The following is a 24,265-nucleotide window of genomic DNA, read 5'->3' on the forward strand; positions in this document are numbered from 1 at the left end:
TATTGTTGTAAGTCATGGCTAACCTGGGTGGCATTATGTCAGACCTATGGCTACACAGCTCCCCTGAGGATACTGTCATGTAAAACCCTGTGGTTCTCCCTCTGGTAATATACACAGAAAAAACATGCCTGGATGACACTAATAGGTAGGGGAAAGTGTTCACACGTGTCCGTGTGCACACACAGTCGCACACACAAACACTTTGGAACTGATGGTCTTATGACATCTGTTTGTGCTAGGGGGCGCTATTCCTGTGTTTTTCTCTCCCTCAGTCCCCACATCCCCTCTCTTTTTCTCCCTCAGTCCTCCCAACCTCCCTTTCTCCCTCAATCCCCCACAAGATCCCACTCTTCCAGTCCCTCCCTCTCTCCAACCCTCCCTTCTACTCTCTGTCCCCACTGCCTCCCTCTTCTCTACACTCCTCCCTCTCCCTCCATCTCTCCTACTGTGTTATTTTCTTTTTCTCAGTCCCCATAACTTCCAGCAGTAACCCATGGAAAGCTCTGGAATCTTTCCACTGTACTCAGCTGAGATGCATCCCGAAATGCCCAAAAGATGCACACACACACACACACACACACACACACACACACCACACACACACACACACACACACACACACACACACACACACACACACACACACACACACACACACACACACACACAGACAAAGCTTTGGGCTGTAGCCTGGATCATAATCACAGATATTGGCTCTTTGCATATTGATAAAGTACAGTGTGTGCAGATAAAGGATTGACCAAAGGCCATGTGATCCCGACGGCATGCAGCCTTTGAAAACCTTGCCAGATTATAATTCAAACCCTATGCCCTGATATCAGACCTCTACTTTCCCTCATCCTTTTGATCCTTCTCCCCCCCCCCTCCCCCCCTCTATCTTGTTTTTGAATAACATGTTTTCACCAAATGTTGCAGGCTAAACCGTTACTATAGGGTGTAGTGTCTGAGTGGAATGAGGGAGAAAGGGAGAAGAGAAAGAGGGAGAGAGGGAGAAGAGAGAGAGAGGGAAGAGAAGGAGAGAGGGAGAGAAGGTGAGAATTAGAGAGGGAAGAGGAGAAGAGAAAGAGGGAGAGAGGAAGAAGAGAAAGAGGGAGAGAAGGAAGAATATGGAGGATGTCTAAGGCCTGGGCTGTATGCCTCAGGAATGTATTTGGCAGTGGGTAAATACTGCAGGTAGCCTGAATACACACACACACACACGCTCACGACCATCCAGTGCCACATGCTCATCGGTGCAGACAGTGAACCACTACTACTGTCTACTGCTACTGTACATGGAACCACAGCTCAGGAATACTAACAACCACAAACCTGAACCCATAAAGAAGGTATGTGTGTTTTGTCTGTTTCCTTCATGTACGTGTGGTGTTTGTGGATGTTTTTGTGAGTGTTAAGTGAGATTTAGTGGAAAACAAATGCTTTGATTAATATACTGGCAAATGTATAATTGCAGTTACTGCAGGCTATAAATGTCTGTATCTTATGTTGTTACTGACAGGCAGAATAATGTTGATGTGTATGACTGTGCTATAATCCAATCTGCCCCCAACTCAATGAGAGAAGTGTTTATCATGCGACTGTGAATGTTACCATTCTGAAGTCCAGTTGACTTACAGTTTAAGGACACCCTGATGATGCAGTCTCTGTCATCTATGCGTGTGCATGCATATTTTGTGCATTCGTATTTTGTCTGTGTGTGTGTGTGTGTGCCTGCCTGCCTGCCTGTGTGCATGTGTGCGTGCGTGTGTCTGTGAATATGTGTATGTGTGACATTTTTGTCCACTGTGTATTATTAAGTTTGCAGCTGTGCATGTGGAAAAATATGGATACACATTCCTCTCTCTACAACACAGATGTGTGTCTGCACAGCAACAAATGTCAGGAGGGCAAACTCATGCCTCAATGCCTCAGCTGTATTAAGGTATTAAGATGTTAATTAAGCAAAGAAAGTTAGTCGCTGTCTCACACTGTGACGTCACCTAGTCAACTGACTCTCCAGGAGTGACAAGTTACAGTAGCATCTAACTCTAAAAATGTCTATGGCTCAGTGTTTCGAATTGTTGTGAAAAAGCCTTGAGGCCGATATGTAAAGCTCAATAAAGAGCAGTGATACTAGCAAGAGCACTGTGTGGGTTTCTTCTTTTATCTCATGGAATTGTTGTGATCGAATCCTGTGATTCAGATCCTGCGATGGAATTATCCAAGTAGCTGTGTTCATGGCTGTGGTGTGGGTCGGGTCTGGTCCTTGCACTGGTTCTTTGTATTTGTATATAGATAAGTAATACATAACAACTATTATCACTATCCCCAGGTTGTCTTACAGTATTTCCATGGCTGTACAAGTGTCGGTGCTGTCCCTAGTCCTCACTCTAGCCCTGGGCCTGATGCTGAGTGTCTGTAGGCCTGTGTGTGGCACCCCAGAGACATCCCAGGACCTGGACTATGGAGGGGTTCCTCTCTGGATCAACCGTCTTCTGGGGGAACCCTCCGTATTCAGCCTGAGGGGCCGAATGGACCGGGCATGGTACAAATAAAACATTGATACATTAAATTACTGTAACAACAGTCTGAAGGTCATGGTACTTTACATCATTTATAAATGAAATGCACTTGCAAATCTGAGAGTTGCTTTAGCTGGTGCTTCGGGATTGGGTAATGTTTAAACATCATTCAAAGGAAAGTTCACACACCTTGTGCTTGCAAAGTATCACATGTATTTCCTACTTTATTTACATATGTAATATCTGAGTAAATACATATTTATCTATGTGTGATCCAGGTACAGAGCCAACAACCCCAAGTCCTGCCCTGACCTGTGTGACTGTCCTATCCAGTGGCCCTCAGCTCTGTACTGTGACCACAGAGACCTGGGAGAGCTGCCAGACAACATGCTTTACAATACACAATACCTGTTCCTGCAGGTAATACACACCACATGCAAGCACATGCACAAAGGGGTCTGAGACACCTGCCTGAAAGACTGTCAGGTACCACACGGTTCCTATACAGGTGTAGGATCTTAATTTGAGCCAATAATCCTGCAGCAACAGAAAATGTGAATTATTATGTAGATGATAAGTAATGGACATTTTGTGTAAGGGTTAGATAAATTTTTCGTTAGCGCAAATCAAATCTGACATTTTAATGTGGAAATTACAAACTTTAGAAGCCTTATTAAACCTTTAATACACTGCTGTGCTGTAAAATTCTCAGCAACAAAATTAAGATCCTACATCTGTAGGTAACACAAAGCTTATGTGTGTGTGTTTTCTCAGGGCAACAACATCTCGTCCCTGCCCTCCTCCTCTCTCACCAACTCCTCAGGACTTCTCTGGCTCATCCTGGATGATAACCGTCTACAGACGGACGGGCTGCAGACCTCCACGCTGCAGAACCTGACCCGGCTCCAATACCTGTTCCTCAACCACAACAAGCTGACTGTCGTGCCCTCTGGCCTGCCCAGGAGCCTGCGGCAGCTCCGACTGGCACACAACCTCATCACCAGCATCTCCCCGGGAACCTTTGGGAACTTACATAATCTTACATTGCTGCTACTGCAGGGGAATAGGTTGAACGTGATTACAGAGACTGACTTCACAGGTAAGTGCCTTCGCTCTGCTTCCATTCTGAGATATTATACTTTATGTCAAAACATATGACACCTTTTCTGACATATGTTAAAAATAACAGCCTCAAATGTAACAGCTCTGAACATGCTTGTTCTGGTACCCTCTCTCCCATCCTCCCTCCCCCTCTTCCTCTCCCTCCACCTCTCCTTCCTCTCCCACCAGGCCTGGTGTCTCTTAACCTGTTGAACCTGAGCGGGAACCTCTTCTCCTCTGTCCCCTCCCACCTTCCTCCCTCCATCCAGCAGCTCTACCTCTCCAACAACTCTCTGTCTGGCCTGGGGGAGGAAAGTTTACAGGGCTTCACTAATCTCAGGTAACACACACACGTAGAGATGCAAGTATGCACACACACACACACACACACACACACACACACACACACACACACACACACACACACACACACACACACACACACACACACACACACACACACACACACACACACACACATTATTTCAGTCTGATATGCATCACACCTCTCTGATATTTTCACAAATTGTAGTTATTTTGTTCTCTAATATTGAAAGTTACTCTGGACAAGAATATGTGGCTTTAATGTAAATGTAAATGTAAATGTAATGTAATGTAATGTTCTGTGTGTGTGTGTGTGTGTGTGTGTGTGTGTGTGTGTGTGTGTGTGTGTGTGTGTGTGTGTGTGTGTGTGTGTGTGTGTGTGTGTGTGTGTGTGTGTGTGTGTGTGTGTGTGTGTGTGTGTGCGTGCGTGCGTGCGTGTGTGTGTGTGTAGGTACCTGCGTCTGAGCCGCTGTGGTCTAGTGAGCCCTTCCCTCCACCCACAGTCCTTCAACCTGTCTTCCCTTGTGGAGCTGGATCTCTCTTACAACAAGCTGACAACCATCCCACTGGTTCCCCTCACACTACAGTACCTATACTTGGAGGCCAACCACATACAAGGTAAGACTACACACACACACACACACACACACACACACACACACACACACACACACACACACACACACACACACACACACACACACACACACACACACACAGACACACACACACACACACACAGACAAAGAGAGACTAAACACACTGGGGCTGAATGTACAGGCAGGGCTGGGAGGGAAATTAGGTTAACTCTAAGGAGTGGAGAAAACATCTGTGAGTGGTTGACCAGGCGAGTAAGATCCAGCCAGGTCACCCGTGAAACAAGTCAGTATTCGACGTCCATCCATGTCGAAGGACGTAGGGAGATGATGTGGAAACCGGCCACTAGGGGCGTTAGCATCTTTTGTTCGAATCCAGCGATCAAAAGTTGTTTTTGAGGTTTTTGTTTTAAGCCTATCCCAAACCTTAAAACTTACCTTAAACATTCAGAGTTAATGCATAACCTTAAGATTTCGGAGTTAATGCTTAAACTTAACCCTAAACTTAACATTTTGAGTCCATGTGTCATGACTTCCGCCGAAGTCGGTCCCTCTCCTTGTTCGGGCGGTGTTCGGCGGTCGACGTCACCGACCTTCTAGCCATCGCTGATCCATTTTTCATTTTGCATTGGTTTTATCTTGTCTTACATCACACCTGGTTCCAATCTCATCAATTACATGTTGTGTATTTAACCCTCTGTTTCCCCTCATGTCCTTGTCAGTGATTGTTTGTTTGTATGTGATGTGCAAGTTATGTTTTGTACCAACTTTTATTATTTTGTACATTTTGGTTTTCGGAGTTTTGTGAGCACTTATTAAACATTTATACCAAGTTCGTTCTCCTGCACCTGACTTAACCTTAAAACCTTAAAAAAATTGACGTTTGGAACAACTGCGGAATTTGACGTTTGAGAAACATGGATGAACGACTAATTCTGACATGAGACCGTGAGGGCTAGATGGTAAAATCAGCCAAATATCATGCTCTTTCCATCTCTCTCTGAGAAAAACAATCCTCGTTTTGTGCCTCCAAATATTTCCAACTGACGAAGCTGATCGAATGATGAACTCCTGAATGCTTCTCTTGGACTGCAAATCAGTACATGAAGAGTGGATGTAACTTCCTGCCTCATCTTCAATACAAACCTGTGAATCTCACAATTGGCCACTCGTTTGCTCAGCTGTGTATCCTTGACAAAACACTGTTAGGATTCCTGTATTCCTGTTCTGGCTTGGATGTTTGGGCTACAGAGGGAGAGGGACAGAGGGGGAGAGAGTGAGAGAGGGAGAGAGAATGACAAGAGAGAAAAACAAAGGTAGAGGTACAGTGCCTTCAGAAAGTATTCACACCACTTATTAACTGTTTTCACATTTTGTCGTGTGACAGCCCAAATTTAAAGTGGTTTACATGTAGATTTAGTGTCACTGGTGTACACACAATACCCCTAATCTCAATGTGGAATTAGGTTTTTAGACATTTTATAAATTAATAAAAAAACAGAAAGCTGAAATGACTTGAGTCAATAAGCATTCAAGCCCTTTGTTAAGGCAAGCCTAAATAACTTCAGGAATACAAATTTGTTTAAAAAGTCAGATAATAAGCAGTGGTGTAAAGTACTTAAGTAAAAATACTTTAAAGTACTACTTAAGTAGTTTTTGGGGGTTTCTGAACTTCACATGACTATTTATATGTTTGACAACGTTTACTTTTACGTCATTACATTCCTAAAGAAAATTATGCAATTTTCACTCCATACATTTTTCCTGACACCCAAAAGTACTCGTTACATTTTGAATGCTTAGCAGGACGTGAAAATTGTCTAATTCACACATTTATCAGAAGAACATCCCTGGTCATGCCTACTGCCTCTGATTTGGCGGACTCACTAAACACACATGCTTCATTTGCAATGATGTCTGAGTGTTGGAGTGTTGGAGTGTGACCCTGGCTATCCAGCACACTGTCTGGTTTGCTTTATATAAGGAATTCAAAATATTTATACTTTTACTTTTGATACTTAAGTATATTTTAGCATTTAGCATTTTAGTCGACAAAAGAATCAAGGGACAAGTTAATGGAAACATACTGTATCTACTGAATGTCCCTTTGAGCATGGTGAAGTTATTATTGCACTCTGGATGGTGTATTAATACACCCAGTCACTACAAAGATACAGGCATCCTTCCTAACTCAGTTGACGGAGAGGAGGAAAACCACTCAGGGATTTCACCATGAGGCCATTGGTGATTTTAAACCAGTTAAATGGCTGTGATAGGAGAAAACTGAGGATAGATTAACAACATTGTATTTACACCACCACACTAATCTAAATGACAGTGAAAAGAAGGAATGCTTGTCATTGGCAAGGACTGGGGAGTTTTTTTAGGATGAAAAGAAAAGGAATAGAGCTAAGCACAGGCAAAGTTCTAGAGGAAAACCTGGTTCAGTATGATTTCCAAAAGACACTAGGAGACAAAGACACCTTTCAGCAGGACAAAACTATACACTGGAGTTACTTACCAAGATTATATTGAATGTTCCTGATTGGCCTAGTTACAGTTTTGACTTAAATCGGCATGAAAATCTATGTCAAGAGTTGAAAATGTCTGTCTAGCAAAGATCAACAACCAACTTGACAGAGCTTGAAGATTTTTTAAAGAATGTACGATCCAGGTTTGCAAAGCTCTAGAGACTTACACGGAATCCAAACCGGCTGCTCGCGTGCGCTATCGTGCATAAATGTATTTTGTCCCAACCACACTAAACGTGATCACGACACGCAGGTTAAAATATCAAAACAAAATCTGAACCAATTACATTAATTTGGGGACAGGTCAAAAAGCATTAAACATTTATGGCAATTTATCTAGCTAGCTTGCACTTGCTAGATAATTTGTCCTATTTAGCTTGCTTGTGGTTGCTATCTAATTTGTCCTGGGACATAAACATTGAGTTGTTATTTTACCTGAAATGCACAAGGTCCTCTACTCCGACAATTAATCCACACATAAAACGGTCAACCAAATCGTTTCTAGTCATCTCTCCTCCTTTCAGACTTTTTCTTCTCTTGATTTTATATTGCAATTGGCAACTTTCATAAATTAGGTGCATTACCGCCACCGACCTCATTCGTCTTTCACTCACTCACGTGGGTATAACCAATGAGGAGATGGCACGTGGGTACCTGCTTCTAAAAACCAATGAGGAGATGGGAGAGGCAGGACTTGCAGCGCGATCTGCGTCACAATTAGAACTGACTTCTATTTTAGCCCTTGGCAACGCAGATGCTCGTTGGCGCACGCAAGCAGTGTGGGTGCAATAATTGAATGATATAGATTTCTACATTTATTTTGCAATGCTCGCGCATGCGATGCAGGTGGTTGGGTCAGGGTATTACCCAGAAAGACAGCTTCCAAAGGTGATTCTAACATGTATTCACTCAAGAGGTTGAATACTTCTCTAATTAACCTGTTAGGGGTAGGGGGCAGTATTGACACAGCCGGATAAAAAACGTACCCGATTTAATCTGGTTACTACTCCTGCCCAGTAACTAGAATATGCATATAATTATTGGCTTTGGATAGAAAACACCCTAAAGTTTCTAAAACTGTTTGAATGGTGTCTGTGAGTATATCAGAACTCAAATGGCAGGCCAAAACCTGAGAAGATTCCATGCAAGAAGTGGCCTGTCTGACAAGGTGTGTTTTATCTTGGCTCTTTTTATTGAAGACTGAGGATCTTTGCAATAACGTGACACTTCCTACGGCTCCCATAGGCTCTCAGAGCCCGGGAAAAAGCTGAAGGATATCGAGGCAGGCTCTGGCTGAAACACTTTATCGCTTTTGGCAAGTGGCCGCTCAGAGTACTATGGGCTTAGGCGCGTGCCCGAGTCGACCGAATGCTTTCTTTTCTTTTGTCTGTTTACCTAAACACAGATTCCCGGTCGGAATATTATCGCTTTTCTATGAGAAAAATGGCATAAAAATTGATTTTAAACAGCGGTTGACATGCTTCGAAGTACGGTAATGGAATATTTAGAAATCTTTTGTCACGAATTGCGCCATGCTCGTAACCCTTATTTACCCTTTCGGATAGTGTCTTGAACGCACGAACAAAACGCCGCTGTTTGGATATAACGATGGATTATTTTGGACCAAACCAACATTTGTTATTGAAGTAGAAGTCCTGGGAGTGCATTCTGACGAAGACAGCAAAGGTAATAACATTTTTCTTATATTAAATCTGACTTTGATGAGTGCTAAACTTGCTGGGTGTCTAAATAGCTAGCCCTGTGATGCCGGGCTATCTACTGAGAATATTGCAAAATGTGCTTTCACCGAAAAGCTATTTTAAAATCGGACATATCGAGTGCATAGAGGAGTTCTGTATCTATAATTCTTAAAATAATTGTTATGCTTTTTGTGAACGTTTATCGTGAGTAATTTAGTGAATTCACCGGCAGTGTTTGGTCGGAATGCTAGTCACATGCTAGTCACATGCTAATGTAAAAAGCTGGTTTTTGATATAAATATGAACTTGATTGAACAAAACATGCATGTATTGTATAACATAATGTCCTAGCGTTGTCATCTGATGAAGATCATCAAAGTTTAGTGCTACATTTAGCTGTGGTTTGGGTTTATGTGACATTATATGCTAGCTTGAAAAATGGGTGTCTGATTATTTCTGGCTGGGTACTCTGCTGACACAATCTAATGTTTTGCTTTCGTTGTAAAGCCTTTTTGAAATCGGACAGTGTGGTTAGATTAACGAGAGTCTTATCTTTAAAATGGTGTAAAATAGTCATATGTTTGAAAAATTGAAGGTTTTGCATTTCTAAGGTATTTGAATAACGCGCCACGGGATTACACTGGCAAGCGTCCCACCTAGCCCATAGAGGTTAAGATATTTTAGTGTTTTATTTTACATTAATAACATTTAAAAACATTTCTTCAACTTTGACATTACAGAGTATTTTTTGGCGATCATTGACAAAAAATGCCACTTTGTAACACAACAAAATGTGGAAAAAGACAAGGGGTGTGAATACGTTCTGTAGGCACTGTAGATGAACAGACAGAGAGGCGGGGGTAGACACAGAAATAAAAAGAGAGCGAGAAAGCAAGAGAAATAAAGATGGAGTGTGAGCTTGTTTTCCGCAAGGCTCTCCAGGAGACATGAGTCAGAACTATAACCTGGTATGTGTGTCTGGCCTGGTCTGACAGAGAGCTAAACATAAGACATTCACCAAGAGGAAAACACTCACCTCACTGTCTAGCATCCCGACAGCTAGCTACTGTTGTCTACCCTCTGCCAAACGTACCCTTCTGCCAATTGCTATAGGCAGGAACAGGAGGTAGAGAGGAGATTATGTTTTCTCTCCTCCTCCTTTTTAAGATAGCTGTAGCTGCTTTTTGGATTTGGCATCAACTACTGTACAGTGAGGGAAAAAAGTATTTGATCCCTTGCTGATTTTGTACGTTTGCCCACTGACAAAGAAATTATCAGTCTATAATTTTAATGGTAGGTTTATTGAGAGAGTGAGAGACAGAATAACAACCAAACAATGCAGAAAAACACATGTCAAAAATGTTATAAAATGATTTGCATTTTAATGAGGGAAATAAGTATTTGACCCCTCTGCAAAACATGACTTAATACTTAGTGGCAAAACCCTTGTTGGCAATCACAGAGTTCAGACGTTTCTTGTAGTTGGCCACCAGGTTTGCATACATCTCAGGACGGATTTTGTCCCACTCTTCTTTGCAGATCTTCTCCAAGTCATTAAGGTTTTGAGGCTGACATTTGGCAACTCGAACCTTCAGCTCCCTCCACAGATTTTCTATGGGATTAAGGTCTGGAGACTGGCTAGGCCACTCCAGGACCTTAATGTGCTTCTTCTTGAGCCACTCCTTTGTTGCCTTGGCCATGTGTTTTGGGTCATTGTCATGCTGGAATACCCATCCATGACCCATTTTCAATGCCCTGGCTGAGGGAAGGTTCTCACCCAAGATTTGACGGTACATGGCCCCGTCCATCGTCCCTTTGATGCAGTGAAGTTGTCCTGTCCCCTTAGCAGAAAAACACCCCCAAAGCATAATGTTTCCACCTCCATGTTTGACGGTGGGGATGGTGTTCTTGGGGTCATAGGCAGCATTCCTCCTCCTCCAAACACGGCGCGAGTTGAGTTGATGCCAAAGAGCTCCATTTTGGTCTCATCTGACCACAACACTTTCACCCAGTTGTCCTCTGAATCATTCAGATATTCATTGGCAAACTTCAGACGGGCATGTATATGTGCTTTCTTGAACAGGGGGACCTTGTGGGCGCTGCAAGATTTCAGTCCTTCACGGCGTAGTGTGATACCAATTGTTTTCTTGGTGACTATGGTCCCAGCTGCCTTGAGATCATTGACAAGATCCTCCCGTGTAGTTCTGGGCTGATTCCTCACCGTTCTCATGATCATTGCAACTCCACGAGGTGAGATCTTGCATGGAGCCCCAGGCCGATGGAGATTGACAGTTCTTTTGTGTTTCTTCCATTTGCGAATAATCGCACCAACTGTTGTAACCTTCTCACCAAGCTGCTTGGCGATGATCTTGTAGCCCATTCCAGCCTTGTGTAGGTCTACAATCTTGTCCCTGACATCCTTGGAGAGCTCTTTGGTCTTGGCCATGGTGGAGAGTTTGGAATCTGATTGATTGATTGCATCTGTTGAAAGGTGTCTTTTATTCAGGTAACAAGCTGAGGTTAGGAGCACTCCCTTTAACCTCTCTAGGGTCGGCGGGACGAAATCGTCCCACCTACTCAACAGCCAGTTGAATCCCGTGGCGCGTTATTCAAATACCTTAGAAATGCTATTACTTCAATTTCTCAAACATATGACTATTTTACACCATTTTAAAGACAAGACTCTCGTTAATCTAACCACACTGTCCGATTTCAAAAAGGCTTTACAACGAAAGCAAAACATTAGATTATGTCAGCAGAGTACCCAGCCAGAAATAATCAGACACCCATTTTTCAAGCTAGCATATAATGTCACATAAACCCAAACCACAGCTAAATGCAGCACTAACCTTTGATGATCTTCATCAGATGACAACCCTAGGACATTATGTTATACAATACATGCATGTTTTGTTCAATCAAGTTCATATTTATATCAAAAAACAGCTTTTTACATTAGCATGTGACGTTCAGAACTAGCATACCCCCCGCAAACTTCCGGTGAATTTACTAAATTACTCACGATAAACGTTTACAAAAAGCATAACAATTATTTTAAGAATTATAGATACAGAACTCCTCTATGCACTCGATATGTCCGATTTTAAAATAGCTTTTCGGTGAAAGCACATTTTGCAATATTCTCAGTAGATAGCCCGGCATCACAGGGCTAGCTATTTAGACACCCACCAAGTTTAGCACTCACCAAAATCAGATTTACTATAAGAAAAATTTTATTACCTTTGCTGTCTTCGTCAGAATGCACTCCAAGGACTTCTACTTCAATAACAAATGTTGGTTTGGTTCAAAATAATCCATAGTTATGTTCAAATATCCTCTGTTTTGTTCGTGCGTTCAAGACACTATCCGAATGGTAAAGAAGGGTGACGCGCACAACGCATTTCGTGACAAAAGATTTCTAAATATTCCATTACCGTACTTCGAAGCATGTCAACCGCTGTTTAAAATCAATTTTTATGCCATTTTTCTCGTAAAAAAGCGATAATATTCCGACCGGGAATCTGTGTTTAGGTTCAAAGACGAAAGAAAATAAAAACATGGGGTCGACTCGTGCACGCGCCTCAGCCCATTGTCCTCTGATAGAGCACTTGCCTAAAGCGCTAATGTTTTTCAGCCAGTGGCTGGAATTACATCATTCAGCTTTTTCCCGCCTTCTGAGAGCCTATGGGAGCCGTAGGAAGTGTCACGTTACAGCAAAGATCCTCAGTCTTCAATAAACAGAGTCAAGAAGCTCAAGGAATGGTCAGAGAGGGCACTTCCTGTACAGAATCTTCTCAGGTTTTTGCCTGCCATATGAGTTCTGTTATACTCACAGACACCATTCAAACAGTTTTAGAAACTTTAGGGTGTTTTCTATCCAAAGCCAATAATTATATGCATATTGTAGTTTCTGGGCAGTAGTAATAACCAGATTAAATCGGGTACGTTTTTTATCCGGCCGTGTAAATACTTCCCCCTACCCCCAACAGGTTAAGAGTGTGCTCCTAATCTCAGCTCGTTACCTGTATAAAAGACACCTGGGAGCCAGAAATCTTTCTGATTGAGAAGGGGTCAAATACTTATTTCCCTCATTAAAATGCAAATCAATTTATAACATTTTTGACATGCGTTTGTCTGCATTTTTTGTTGTTATTCTGTCTCTCACTGTTCAAATAAACCTACCATTAAAATTATAGACTGATCCTTTCTTTGTCAGTGGGCAAACGTACAAAATCAGCAGGGGATCAAATACTTTTTTCCCTCAATGTAGCATGTTGTGGTTTCTGCTCCTGATAGAATAGGATACTGAAGCTGTATCCAGCTTCTGATCAGGCAAATCCTTCTCATACTGTCTGCCATTTCAGGAACAATGATGGCAGTACACTCAAAATACTGTTACAACTCTCAATTGGAGGAACTGGGTTTAAGTTATGTTCACATATGGTAAAAAGATACTTGGTGAAGTAAGAGTATATGAGTGGGAATGTCATTGCTGGGTATAGGGCTAGAGTGCATGTAAAAACCATACTGTCCTCTGTTCTCTTTGTCCTCTCTATCCTTTCTCTCCTCTCTGTCCTCGCTCTGCCCTTTGTCCTCTGCAGAGTTTAACATCTCTAGTTTCTGTCGGGAGGTGGGTCCTCTGTCGTACTCCAGGATGAGGATCCTTCGGCTGGACGGCAACAAGATGTCCTATCACCTACTACCACCTGAATGGGTCTACTGCCTCCGAGTCCTGCACCACATATACATCTAACCCTGACCTCGGACCTCTAACCCCCTGACCCTGCCACAACCCTGCTTTGAAGCTTACCTGGAAAGATTCTGTCAAGATTCCACAGGCCCGAACATTCAGAAATTAACACACACACACACACATGCACACAAGTACGTCATTCAAACGCACATCCTTCAAACACATGTCACTCATGCCCACTCGGACGCACGTTTGGACACACACAAACGCAAGCAAATGCTTACATGGTCTCATAACAGGTCCTCAAGACTCAATACATTACTATTTTTTTTTTTAAGTATCCTCGAGGGGTAGAGCTGAGGCTCATTTCACGCTGTTTTGCTAGTCTCACTGTAACCACTTCATACTGTAACACATAGTCTGATCAGTGTATGAAGCACGTATTCATTAAAATCATCCACAAACATCACCCACCAAGGCTTGTTAATACATCACAGTACTGTAGAGTCAGCTTGGAGTTGAATTGATCCAACACACACGTATAAATGCGCACATTGTATGCGTTTTGTTATTGTAAAGTTTTACAATATACTCTATGTTTTGCTAAAGTCAAATTATGTGCTTTATTGGATGTATGACTGTAACGCATTGTTTTTGCATATGAACAGAACAATAAGAATAACAACAATACACCATTATCAATTGTTTTTACTGTTTTTCTCTCTCAACCAATATTTTAGAATAGACACTAGTGATGTAGACATGAAATAATCTCTGTTTCATATAACACAAAACCTTTGTCAATCCAGAGCATTAGTCTCTATAAGCCTAGATTAGTCTCATTAGTCTAGATCCTGGTCCTGTTGCTCTACGGGTAGCTAGCTCTCTGTATGAGACACACAAAAACATACCTTCACTATGAACACAGCCCATAATGGCCTGCTGTTATATTCATAGAAACACACGGTTTGTTATTCCTGAATATCAGTTTCATAGACCTAGAAATCACACATAATATAACCCTATCACTAGACATACATTAATAGAGGTATAGGTTGTCCAATGAGTGGCATTTTAACATGGCGTGTTCCAATGACTTTACCATACCTCTGAAACTATAGGGGAAAGTGTGTGTGCATGTGCACGTGTGTGTACTAATGTCAATACCAACATTTTACCGGTGACATTGCACATTGCAGACCCAGCCGTTCAGGGGGTACTAAATCTGGTCCAACAGCATACATGCAATGGAAACTGTGGCTGATTGTGTGTCTGTGTGTGTGTGTGTGTGTGTGTGTGTGTGTGTGTGTGTGTGTGTGTGTCTGTGTCTCTAATTGTGTTTATGGAAAACCTGTGATAAATGGCTATATAGATTTTTTAGGGCAGATGCGGATACCAATTTTTGGGGTTACATTTTCAGATCAAACAATACATTTGACTTTGTTTTTACCAATCTAACTACATACCAAAATAATTGTAATAATTGTATTTCAATGGTAAATTTCTTAATAAACTGTGTAAATCAAGATGGCATAGGCCTACTCACAATACAGGTGAATGCATATTCAATCGGAGTGTGTGCATGCATTGAGTTATTGAGCATTTTTCCAGGTCAGTGGAGTCTATGGTGCTACAGATGACAAGCAATCAGTTGGCCTTCCATTTGGGCCTACTGATCAACAAAACTTGCATAGAAAGATCTATCATGGTCCACACACCAATGCATTCAGGAAGAGGACACATCATCCCCTCTTCCCCCTCAGGAGAATGAAAAGATTTGACATGGGCCCTCAGATCCTCAAAAGGTTCTACGGCTGCACCATTGAGAGCATCTTGACTGGCAGCATCATTGCTTGGTATGGCTACTGCTTGGCATCCGACCGCAAGGCGCTACAAAGTGTAGTGCGTACAGCCCAGTACATCACTGGGGCCGAGCTGCCTGCCATCCACGACCTCTGTATCAGGCCGTGTCAGAGGAAGGCAGTAAAAATGGTTAAAGACTACAGCCACCCAAGTTACAGACTGTTCTCTCAGCTACTGCATGGCCGTGAACAGCTTCTACCCCCAAGCCATAAGACTGCTAAATAGTTAGTTAAATAGTTAACCAAATAGCTATCCGGACTATCTGCATTTACCATTTTGCGCTAACGTTTTTGTCTCATCACATACATTTACATTTACGTCATTTAGCAGACGCTCTTATCCAGAGCGACTTACAAATTGGTGCATTCACCTTATGATATCCAGTGGAACAACCACTTTACAATAGTACATCTATATCTTTTTTGGGGGGAGGGTAGGGGGGGGAGGGTTAGAAGGATTACTTAATCCTATCCCAGGAATTCCTTAAAGAGGTGGGGTTTCAGGTGTCTCCGGAAGGTGGTGATTGACTCCGCTGTCCTGCCGTCGTGAGGGAGCTTGTTCCACCATTGGGGTGCCAGAGCAGCGAACAGTTTTGACTGGGCTGAGCGGGAACTGTACTTCCGCAGAGGTACAGAGGCGAGCAGGCCAGAGGTGGATGAACGCAGTGCCTTTCTTTGGGTGTAGGGACTGATCAGAGCCTGAAGGTTCCCTTCACAGCTCCGTAGGCAAGCACCATGGTCTTGTAGCAGATGCGAGCTTCAACTGGAAGCCAGTGGAGTGTGTAGAGGAGCGGGGTGACGTGAGAGAACTTGGGAAGGTTGAACACCAGATGATCTGCGGCGTTCTGGATGAGTTGTAGGGGTTTAATGGCACAGGCAGGGAGCCCCGCCAACAGCGAGTTGCAGTAATCCAGACGGGAGATGACAAGTGCCTGGATTAGGACCTGCGCCGCTTCCTGTGTGAGGCAGGGTCGTACTCTGCGAATGTTGTAGAGCATGAACCTACAGGATCGGGTCACCACCTTGATTTAAGCGGAGAACAACAGGGTGTTGTCCAGGGTCACGCCAAGGCTCTTAGCACTGTGGGAGGAGGACACAATGGAGTTGTCAACCGTGATGGCGAGATCATGGAACGGGCAGTCCTTCCCCGGGAGGAAGAGCAGCTCCGTCTTGCCGAGGTTCAGCTTGAGGTGGTGATCCGTCATCCACAATGATATGTCTGCCCGACATGCAGAGATGCGATTCGCCACCTGGTAATCAGAAGGGGGAAAGGAGAAGATTAACCTCTCTGGGCTAGGTGGAACCAAATCGTCCCACCTACGTAACAGCCAGTTGAATCCTGTGGCGTGATTTTCAAATACCTTAGAAATGCTATTACTTCAATTTCTCAAATATATGACTATTTTACAGCTATTTAAAGACAAGACTCTCGTTAATCTAACCACACTGTCCGATTTCAAAAAGGCTTTACAACGAAAGCAAAACATTAGATTATGTCAGCAGAGTACCCAGCCAGAAATAATCAGACACCCATTTTTCAAGATAGCATATAATGTCACATAAACCCAAACCACAGCTAAATGCAGCACTAACCTTTGATGATCTTCATCAGATGACAACCCTAGGACATTATGTTATACAATACATGCATGTTTTGTTCAATCAAGTTCATATTTATCTAAAAAAAACAGCTTTTTACATTAGCATGTGACGTTCAGAACTAGCATACCCCCCGTACTAAATTACTCACGATAAACGTTCACACAAAGCATAACAATTATTTTAAGAATTATAGATACAGAACTCCTAAATGCACTCGATATGTCCGATTTTAAAATAGCTTTTTGGTGAAAGCACATTTTGCAATATTCTAAGTACATAGCCCAGCCATCACGGGCTAGCTATTTAGACACCCAGCAAGTTTAGCCTTCACCAAAATCAGATTTACTATAACAAAAATGTTATTACCTTTGGTGTTCTTCGTCAGAATGCACTCCCAGGACTTCTACTTCAATAACAAATGTTGGTTTGGTCCCAAATAATCCATCATTATATCCAAATAGCGGCGTTTTGTTCGTGCGTTCTAGACACCATCCGAAATGGTAAATCAGGGTTACGAGCATGGCGCAATTCGTGACAAAAAAATTCTAAATATTCCATTACCGTACTTCGAAGCATGTCAACCGATGTTTTTTATTTTTATGCAATTTATCTCGTAAAAAAAGCGATAATATTCCGACCGGGAATCTGCGTTTCGGTAAATAGAGGAAAAAAAAGAAAGACCGGGGCGACCAGTGCACGCGCCTAAGCCCACTGTCCCCTGATCGGCCACTTGAAAAAGGCGATAATGTGTTTCAGCCTGGGGCTGGAATGACGACATTCAGCTTTTTCCCGGGCTCTGAGAGCCTATGGGAGCCGTGGGAAGTGTCAATTTACCGCAGAGATCCTTTGTTTTGGAAAGAGATGTCAAAGAAAGCCAATAAATGGTCAGACAGGCCACTTCCTGTAAAGGAATCTCTCAGGTTTTTGCCTGCCATATGAGTTCTGTTATACTCACAGACACCATTCAAACAGTTTTAGAAACTTTAGGGTGTTTTCTATCCATATCTAATAAGTATATGCATATTCTAGTTACTGGGTAGGAGTAGTAACCAGATTAAATCGGGTACGTTTTTTATCCGGCGGTGTAAATACTGCCCCCTAGCCCTAAGAGGTTAATTGTGTGTCGTCTGCATAGCAATGATAGGAGAGACCATGTGAGGATATGACAGAGCCAAGTGACTTGGTGTATAGCGAGAATAGGAGAGGGCCTAGAACTGAGCCCTGGGGGACACCAGTGGTGAGAGCATGTGGTGCGGAGACGGATTCTCGCAACGCCACCTGGTAGGAGCGACCTGTCAGGTAGGACGCAATCCAAGAGTGAGCCGCGCCGGAGATGCCCAACTCGGAGAGGGTGGAGAGGAGGATCTGATGGTTCACAGTATCAAAGGCAGCAGATAGGTCTAGACGGATGAGAGCAGAGGAGAGAGAGTTAGCTTTAGCAGTGCGGAGAGCCTCCGTGACACAGAGAAGAGCAGTCTCAGTTGAATGACCAGTCTTGAAACCTAACTGATTTGGATCAAGAAGGTAATTCTGAGAGAGATATCAAGAGAGCTGGCCAAGGACGGCACACTCAAGAGTTTTGGAGAGAAAAGAAAGAAGGGATACTGGTCTGTAGTTGTTGACATCAGAGGGATCGAGTGTAGGTTTTTTGAGAAGGGGTGCAACTCTCGCTCTCTTGAAGACGGAAGGGACGTAGCCAGCGGTCAAGGATGAGTTGATGAGTGAGGTGAGGTAAGGGAGTAGGTCTCTGGAAATGGTCTGGAGAAGAGAGGAGGGGATAGGGTCAAGTGGGCAGGTTGTTGGGCGGCCGGCCATCACAAGTCGCAAGATTTCATCTGGAGAGAGAGGGGAGAAAGAGGTCAAAGCATAGGGTAGGGCAATGTGAGCAGGACCAGAGGTGTCGTTTGACTTAACCTCTCTGGGCTAGGTGGGACGCTTGCTCAACAGCCAGTTGAATCCTGTGGCGCGTTATTCAAATCCTTAGATATGCTATTACTTCAATTTTTCAAAAATATGACTATTTTACACCATTTTAAAGACAAGACTCTCGTTAATCTATCCACACTGTCCGATTTCAAAAAGGCTTTACAACGAAAGCAAAACATTAGATTATGTCAGCAGAGTACCCAGCCAGAAATAATCAGACACCCATTTTTCAAGCTAGCATATAATGTCACATAAACCTAAACCACAGCTAAATGTAGCACTAACCTTTGATGATCTTCATCAGATGACAACCCTAGGACATTATGTTATACAATACATGCATGTTTTGTTCAATCAAGTTCATATTTATATCAAAAAACAGCTTTTTACATTAGCATGTGACTAGCATGTGACTAGCATTCCCACCGAACACTGCCGGTGAATTTACTAAATTACTCACGATAAACGTTCACAAAAAGCATAACAATTATTTTAAGAATTATAGATACAGAACTCCTCTATGCACTCGATATGTCCGATTTTAAAATAGCTTTTCGGTGAAAGCACATTTTGCAATATTCTCAGTAGATAGCCCGGCATCACAGGGCTAGCTATTTAGACACCCAGCAGGTTTAGCACTCATCAAAGTCAGATTTACTATAAGAAAAATGTTCTTACCTTTGTTGTCTTCGTCAGAATGCACTCCCAGGACTTCTACTTCAATAACAAATGTTGGTTTGGTCCAAAATAATCCATCGTTATATCCAAACAGCGGCGTTTTGTTCGTGCGTTCTAGACACTATCCTAAAGGCTAAATCAGGGTTACGAGCATGGCGCAATTTGTGACAAAAGAATTCTAAATATTCCATTACCGTACTTCGAAGCATGTCAACCGCTGTTTAAAATCAATTTTTATGGCATTTTTCTCGTAAAAAAGCGATAATATTCCGACCGGGAATCTGCGTTTAGATAAACAGACAAAGGAAAAGAAACCATTCGGTCGAAGCGGGCACGCGCCTAAGCCCATAATACTCTGAGTGGCCACTTGCCAAAAGCGATAAAGTGTTTCAGCCAGAGCCTGCCTCGATATCGTTCAACGTTTTCCCGGGCTCTGAGACCCTATGGACGACGTAGGAAGTGTCACGTTATTTCACTGAGTCTTCAATAAAAAGAGCCAAGATGAAACACTACTTCTCAGACAGGCCACTTCCTGCTTGAAATCTTCTCAGGTTTTGGCCTGCCATAGGAGTTCTGTTATACTCACAGACACCATTCAAACAGTTTTAGAAACTTTAGGGTGTTTTCTATCCAAAGCCAATAAGTATAAGCATATTCTAGTTACTGGGCAGGAGTAGTAACCAGATTAAATCGGGTACGTTTTTTATCCAGCCGTGCAAATACTGCCCCCTATCCCCAACAGGTTAACAAACGAGGACCGGATGTTGTCAACCTTCTTTTCAAAATGGTTGACAAAGTCATCCGCAGAGAGGGAGGAGGGGGGAGGGGGAGGAGGATTCAGGAGGAAGGAGAAGGTGGCAAAGAGCTTCCTAGGGTTAGAGGCAGATACTTGGAATTTAGAGTAGTAGAAAGTGGCTTTGCAGCAGAAACAGAAGAAGAAAATGTGGAGAGGAGGGAGTGAAAAGATGCCAGGTCCACAGGGAGGCTAATTTTCCTCCATTTCCGCTCGGCTACCCGGAGCCCTGTTCTGTGAGCTCGCAATGAGTCGTCAAGCCACGGAGCAGGAGGGGAGGACCGAGCCGGCCGGGAGGATAGGGGACATAGAGAGTCAAAGGATGCAGAAAGGGAGGAGAGGAGGGTTGAGGAGAAAGAATCAGGAGATTGGTTGGTGAAGGATTGACCAGAGGGAAGAGATGATAGGATGGAAGAGGAGAAAGGAGCAGGAGAGAGAGAGCGAATGTTGCGACGGCGCAATACCATCTGAGTAGGGGCAGAGTGAGTAGTGTTGGACAAGAGCGAGAGGGAAAACGATACAAGGTAGTGGTCGGAGACTTGGAGGGGAGTTGCAGTGAGATTAGTAGAAGAACAGCATCTAGTAAAGATGAGGTCAAACGTATTGCCTGCCTTGTGAGTAGGGGGGGCGGTGAGAGGGTGAGGTCAAAAGAGGAGAGGAGTGAAAAGAAGGAGACAGAGAGAAATGAGTCAAAGGTAGACGTAGGGAGGTTAAACCTCTTACATCTAGATGTTCCGCTAGCGGAACACCTGCTCCAATATCCAATGATGGGTGTGGCGCGAAATACAAATTCCTCTAAAATCCGAAAACTTCCATTTTTCAAACATATGACTATTTTACACCATTTTAAAGACAAGACTCTCGTTAATCTAACCACACTGTCCGATTTCAAAAAGGCTTTACAGCGAAAGCAAAACATTAGATTATGTCAGCAGAGTACCCAGACAGAAATAATCAGACACCCATTTTTCAAGCTAGCATATAATGTCACAAAAACCCAGAAGACAGCTAAATGCAGCACTAACCTTTGATGATCTTCATCAGATGACCCACCTAGGACATTATGTTATACAATACATGCATGTTTTGTTCAATCAAGTTCATATTTATATCAAAAAACAGCTTTTTACATTAGCATGTGACGTTCAGAACTAGCATACTTCCGGGGAATTTACTAACAATTTACTAAATTACTCACGATAAACGTTCACAAAAAGCATAACAATTATTTTAAGAATTATAGATACAGAACTCCTCTATGCACTCGATATGTCCGATTTTAAAATAGCTTTTTGGTGAAAGCACATTTTTGCAATATTCTAAGTACATAGCCCGGCATCACGGGCTAGCTATTTAGACACCCGGCAAGTTTAGCCTTCACCAAAATCAGATTTACTATTACAAAAGTTTGATTACCTTTTGTTGTCTTCGTCAGAATGCACTCCCAGGACTGCTACTTCAATAACAAATGTTGGTTTGGTCCAAAATAATCCATCGTTATATCCGAATAGCGGCGTTTTGTTCGTGCGTTCCAGAAACTTTCCGAAATGGTAAATCAGGGTCACGCATGGCACATTTCGTGACAAAAAAATGCTAAATATTCCATTACCGTACTTCGAAGCATGTCAACCGCTGTTTAAAATCAATTTTTATGCAATTTATCTCGTAAAAAAAGCGATAATATTCCGACCGGGAATCTCCTTTTCGGCAAACAGAGGAAAAAACACAAAGACGGGGGCGGCCAGTGCACGCGCCTAAGCCCACAGTCCCTTGATCGGCCACTTGAGAAAGGCGATAATGTGTTTCAGCCTGGGGCTGGAATGACGACATTCAGGTTTTTCCCGGGCTCTGAGAGCCTATGGAAGACGTAGGAAGTGTCACGTTAGAGCAGAGATCCTTTGTAATAGATAGAGATGGCAAAGAAGTTCAAGAAATGGTCAGACAGGGTACTTCCTGTACAGAATCTTCTCACGTTTTGGCCTGCCAAATGAGTTCTGTTATACTCACAGACACCATTCAAACAGTTTTAGAAACTTTGGAGTGTTTTCTATCCAAAGCTAATAATTATATGCATATTCTAGTTTCTGGGCAGGACTAATAATCAGATTAAATCGGGTACGTTTTTTATCCAGCCGTGAAAATACTGCCCCCTAGCCATAACAGGTTAACCTGTAGCCTCTTTATCGAAAATACAGGATCTCTGCTGTAACGTGACATTTTCTAAGGCTTTCATTGGCTCTCAGAAGGCGCCAGAACGTTGAACGATCACTCTGCAGTCTCTGGGCGAAAAACAGTAGGGGTTTTGGAGAGTGGTACTTCTGAGAACAATGACACTGGTGCGCGCGTGCATGTGATGACTCCATTTTCTTCTTTCAGTGTTTGAATGGATACAACGTCTCCCGGTTGGAATATTATTGCTATTTTACGAGAAAAATCGCATAAACATTTATTTTAAACAGCGTTTGACATGCTTCGAAGTACGGTAATGGAATATTTTGAATTTTTTTGTCATGAAATGCGCCGGCGCGTCACCCTTCGGATAGTGACTTGAACACATGAACAAAACGGAGCTATTTGGATATAACTATGGATTATTTCGAACCAAAACAACATTTGTTGTTGAAGTAGAAGTCCTGGGAGTGCATTCTGACGAAGAACAGCAAAGGTAATCCAATTTTTCTTATAGTAAATCTGAGTTTGGTGAGGGTCAAACTTGGTGGGTGTCAAATTAGCTAGCCGTGATGGCCGGGCTATCTACTCAGAATATTGCAAAATGTGCTTTCACCGAAAAGCTATTTTAAAATCGGACATATCGAGTGCATAGAGGAGCCAATGGAAGCCTTAGAAAATGTCACGCATTTCCAGGGCTGTGGAGGATTTAAGGGAGCCCGAGAGGCAGCCCCAAGATTTTTTTGGGGGGGGGGCACACGGGTAGTTTGGCTGTGCAACGAGTGAGCCCCAGGCCAAATCCCCATACCTTTTTTGGGCAACCAGTGACTGGACAGGTCCCGTGCTTCGGGGTAATGGGTACTGTGGCGAGGCCAAGTATTTTTAGGCCGGTACGCGCAATACCAGCGCCCCGCATTTGCCAGGGGGAAGTGGGCATCCAGCCAGTAAGAGCGATGCCAGTTCTGCGCTCAAGACCGCCAGTAAGCCTCTACGGTCCAGTGCGTCAGCCCAGTCCGACTCGTCCTGTTCCCGCTCCCCGCACTAGCCCTGAGGTGCGTGTCCCCAGACTGGCACATCCAGTACCAGTACCACGCATCAGGCTTCCAGTGCGTCAGCCCAGCCTCGAGAGTTCGGCAATAGTGTGCAGTCCAGAGTATCCGGCAATAGTGTGCAGTCCAGAGTATCCGGCAACAGTGTGTAGTCCAGAGTATCCGGTAACAGTGTGCAGTCCAGAGTATCCGGCAACAGTGTGCAGTCCAGAGTATCCGGCATCAGTGTGCAGTCCAGAGTATCCGGCAACAGTGTGCAGTCCAGAGTATCCGGCAACAGTGTGCAGTCCAGTGTATCTGGCAACAGTGTGCAGTCCAGAGTATCCGGCAACAGTGTGCAGTCCAGAGTATCCGGCAACAGTGTGCAGTCCAGAGTATCCGGCACCAGTGTGCAGTCCAGAGTATCCGGCAACAGTGTCTAGCCTGGAACCAAGGGAGTCTGCCTGTGACCCGGAAACGAGGGAGTCTGCCTGCGAACCGGAACCGAGGGAGTCTGCCTGCGACCCGGAACTGAGGGAGTCTACCTGCTACCCGGAACCGAGGGAGTCTGCCTGCGACCCGGAACCGAGGGAGTCTGCCTGCGACCCAGAACCAAAGGGGTCTGCCTGTGACCCGGAACTGAGAGGGTCGGCCTGCGACCCGGGACCAAGGGACTCTGCCTGTGACCCAGAACCAAAGGGGTCTGCCTGCGACCCGGAGCCGAAGGGGTCTGCTTGTGA

The 24,265-nt window shown here is 43.6% G+C and overlaps 1 protein-coding gene across 2 annotated transcripts; it reads left to right on the forward strand.

The window, feature by feature from the left end:
* The first annotated feature begins 968 nt into the window (after positions 1-968).
* On the forward strand, positions 969-14,165 carry zgc:113307 (lumican). Of its 2 annotated transcripts, none has more exons than XM_014132297.3 (7): positions 969-1,349; positions 2,333-2,545; positions 2,801-2,942; positions 3,297-3,621; positions 3,813-3,963; positions 4,399-4,565; positions 13,376-14,165. In XM_014132297.3, the coding sequence occupies exons 2-7, from the start codon at positions 2,352-2,354 to the stop codon at positions 13,525-13,527; spliced, it is 1,131 nt and encodes a 376-aa protein (XP_013987772.1). In that variant the 5' UTR covers positions 969-1,349; positions 2,333-2,351; the 3' UTR covers positions 13,528-14,165. The 2 variants fall into 2 exon arrangements, with proteins under 2 accessions (XP_013987772.1, XP_013987771.3); XM_014132296.3 differs by lacking the exon at positions 969-1,349 and adding an exon at positions 1,874-1,942.
* Positions 14,166-24,265: the final 10,100 nt, after the last annotated feature.

The sequence above is a fragment of the Salmo salar genome, chromosome 12, assembly GCF_965601325.2.
Source record: "Salmo salar chromosome 12, fSalSal1, whole genome shotgun sequence".
Classification (NCBI taxonomy): Eukaryota; Metazoa; Chordata; class Actinopteri; order Salmoniformes; family Salmonidae; genus Salmo; species Salmo salar.

Coding starts and splice junctions, on each gene's coding strand:
- zgc:113307 (XM_014132296.3), top strand. CDS start 1,875: ATGTGTGTCTGCACAGCAACAAATGTCAGGAGGGCAAACTCATGCCTC. Junction 2,546..2,800: donor GGCCGAATGGACCGGGCATG/GTACAAATAAAA, acceptor TGTGTGATCCAG/GTACAGAGCCAACAACCCCA. Junction 2,943..3,296: donor CACAATACCTGTTCCTGCAG/GTAATACACACC, acceptor GTGTTTTCTCAG/GGCAACAACATCTCGTCCCT.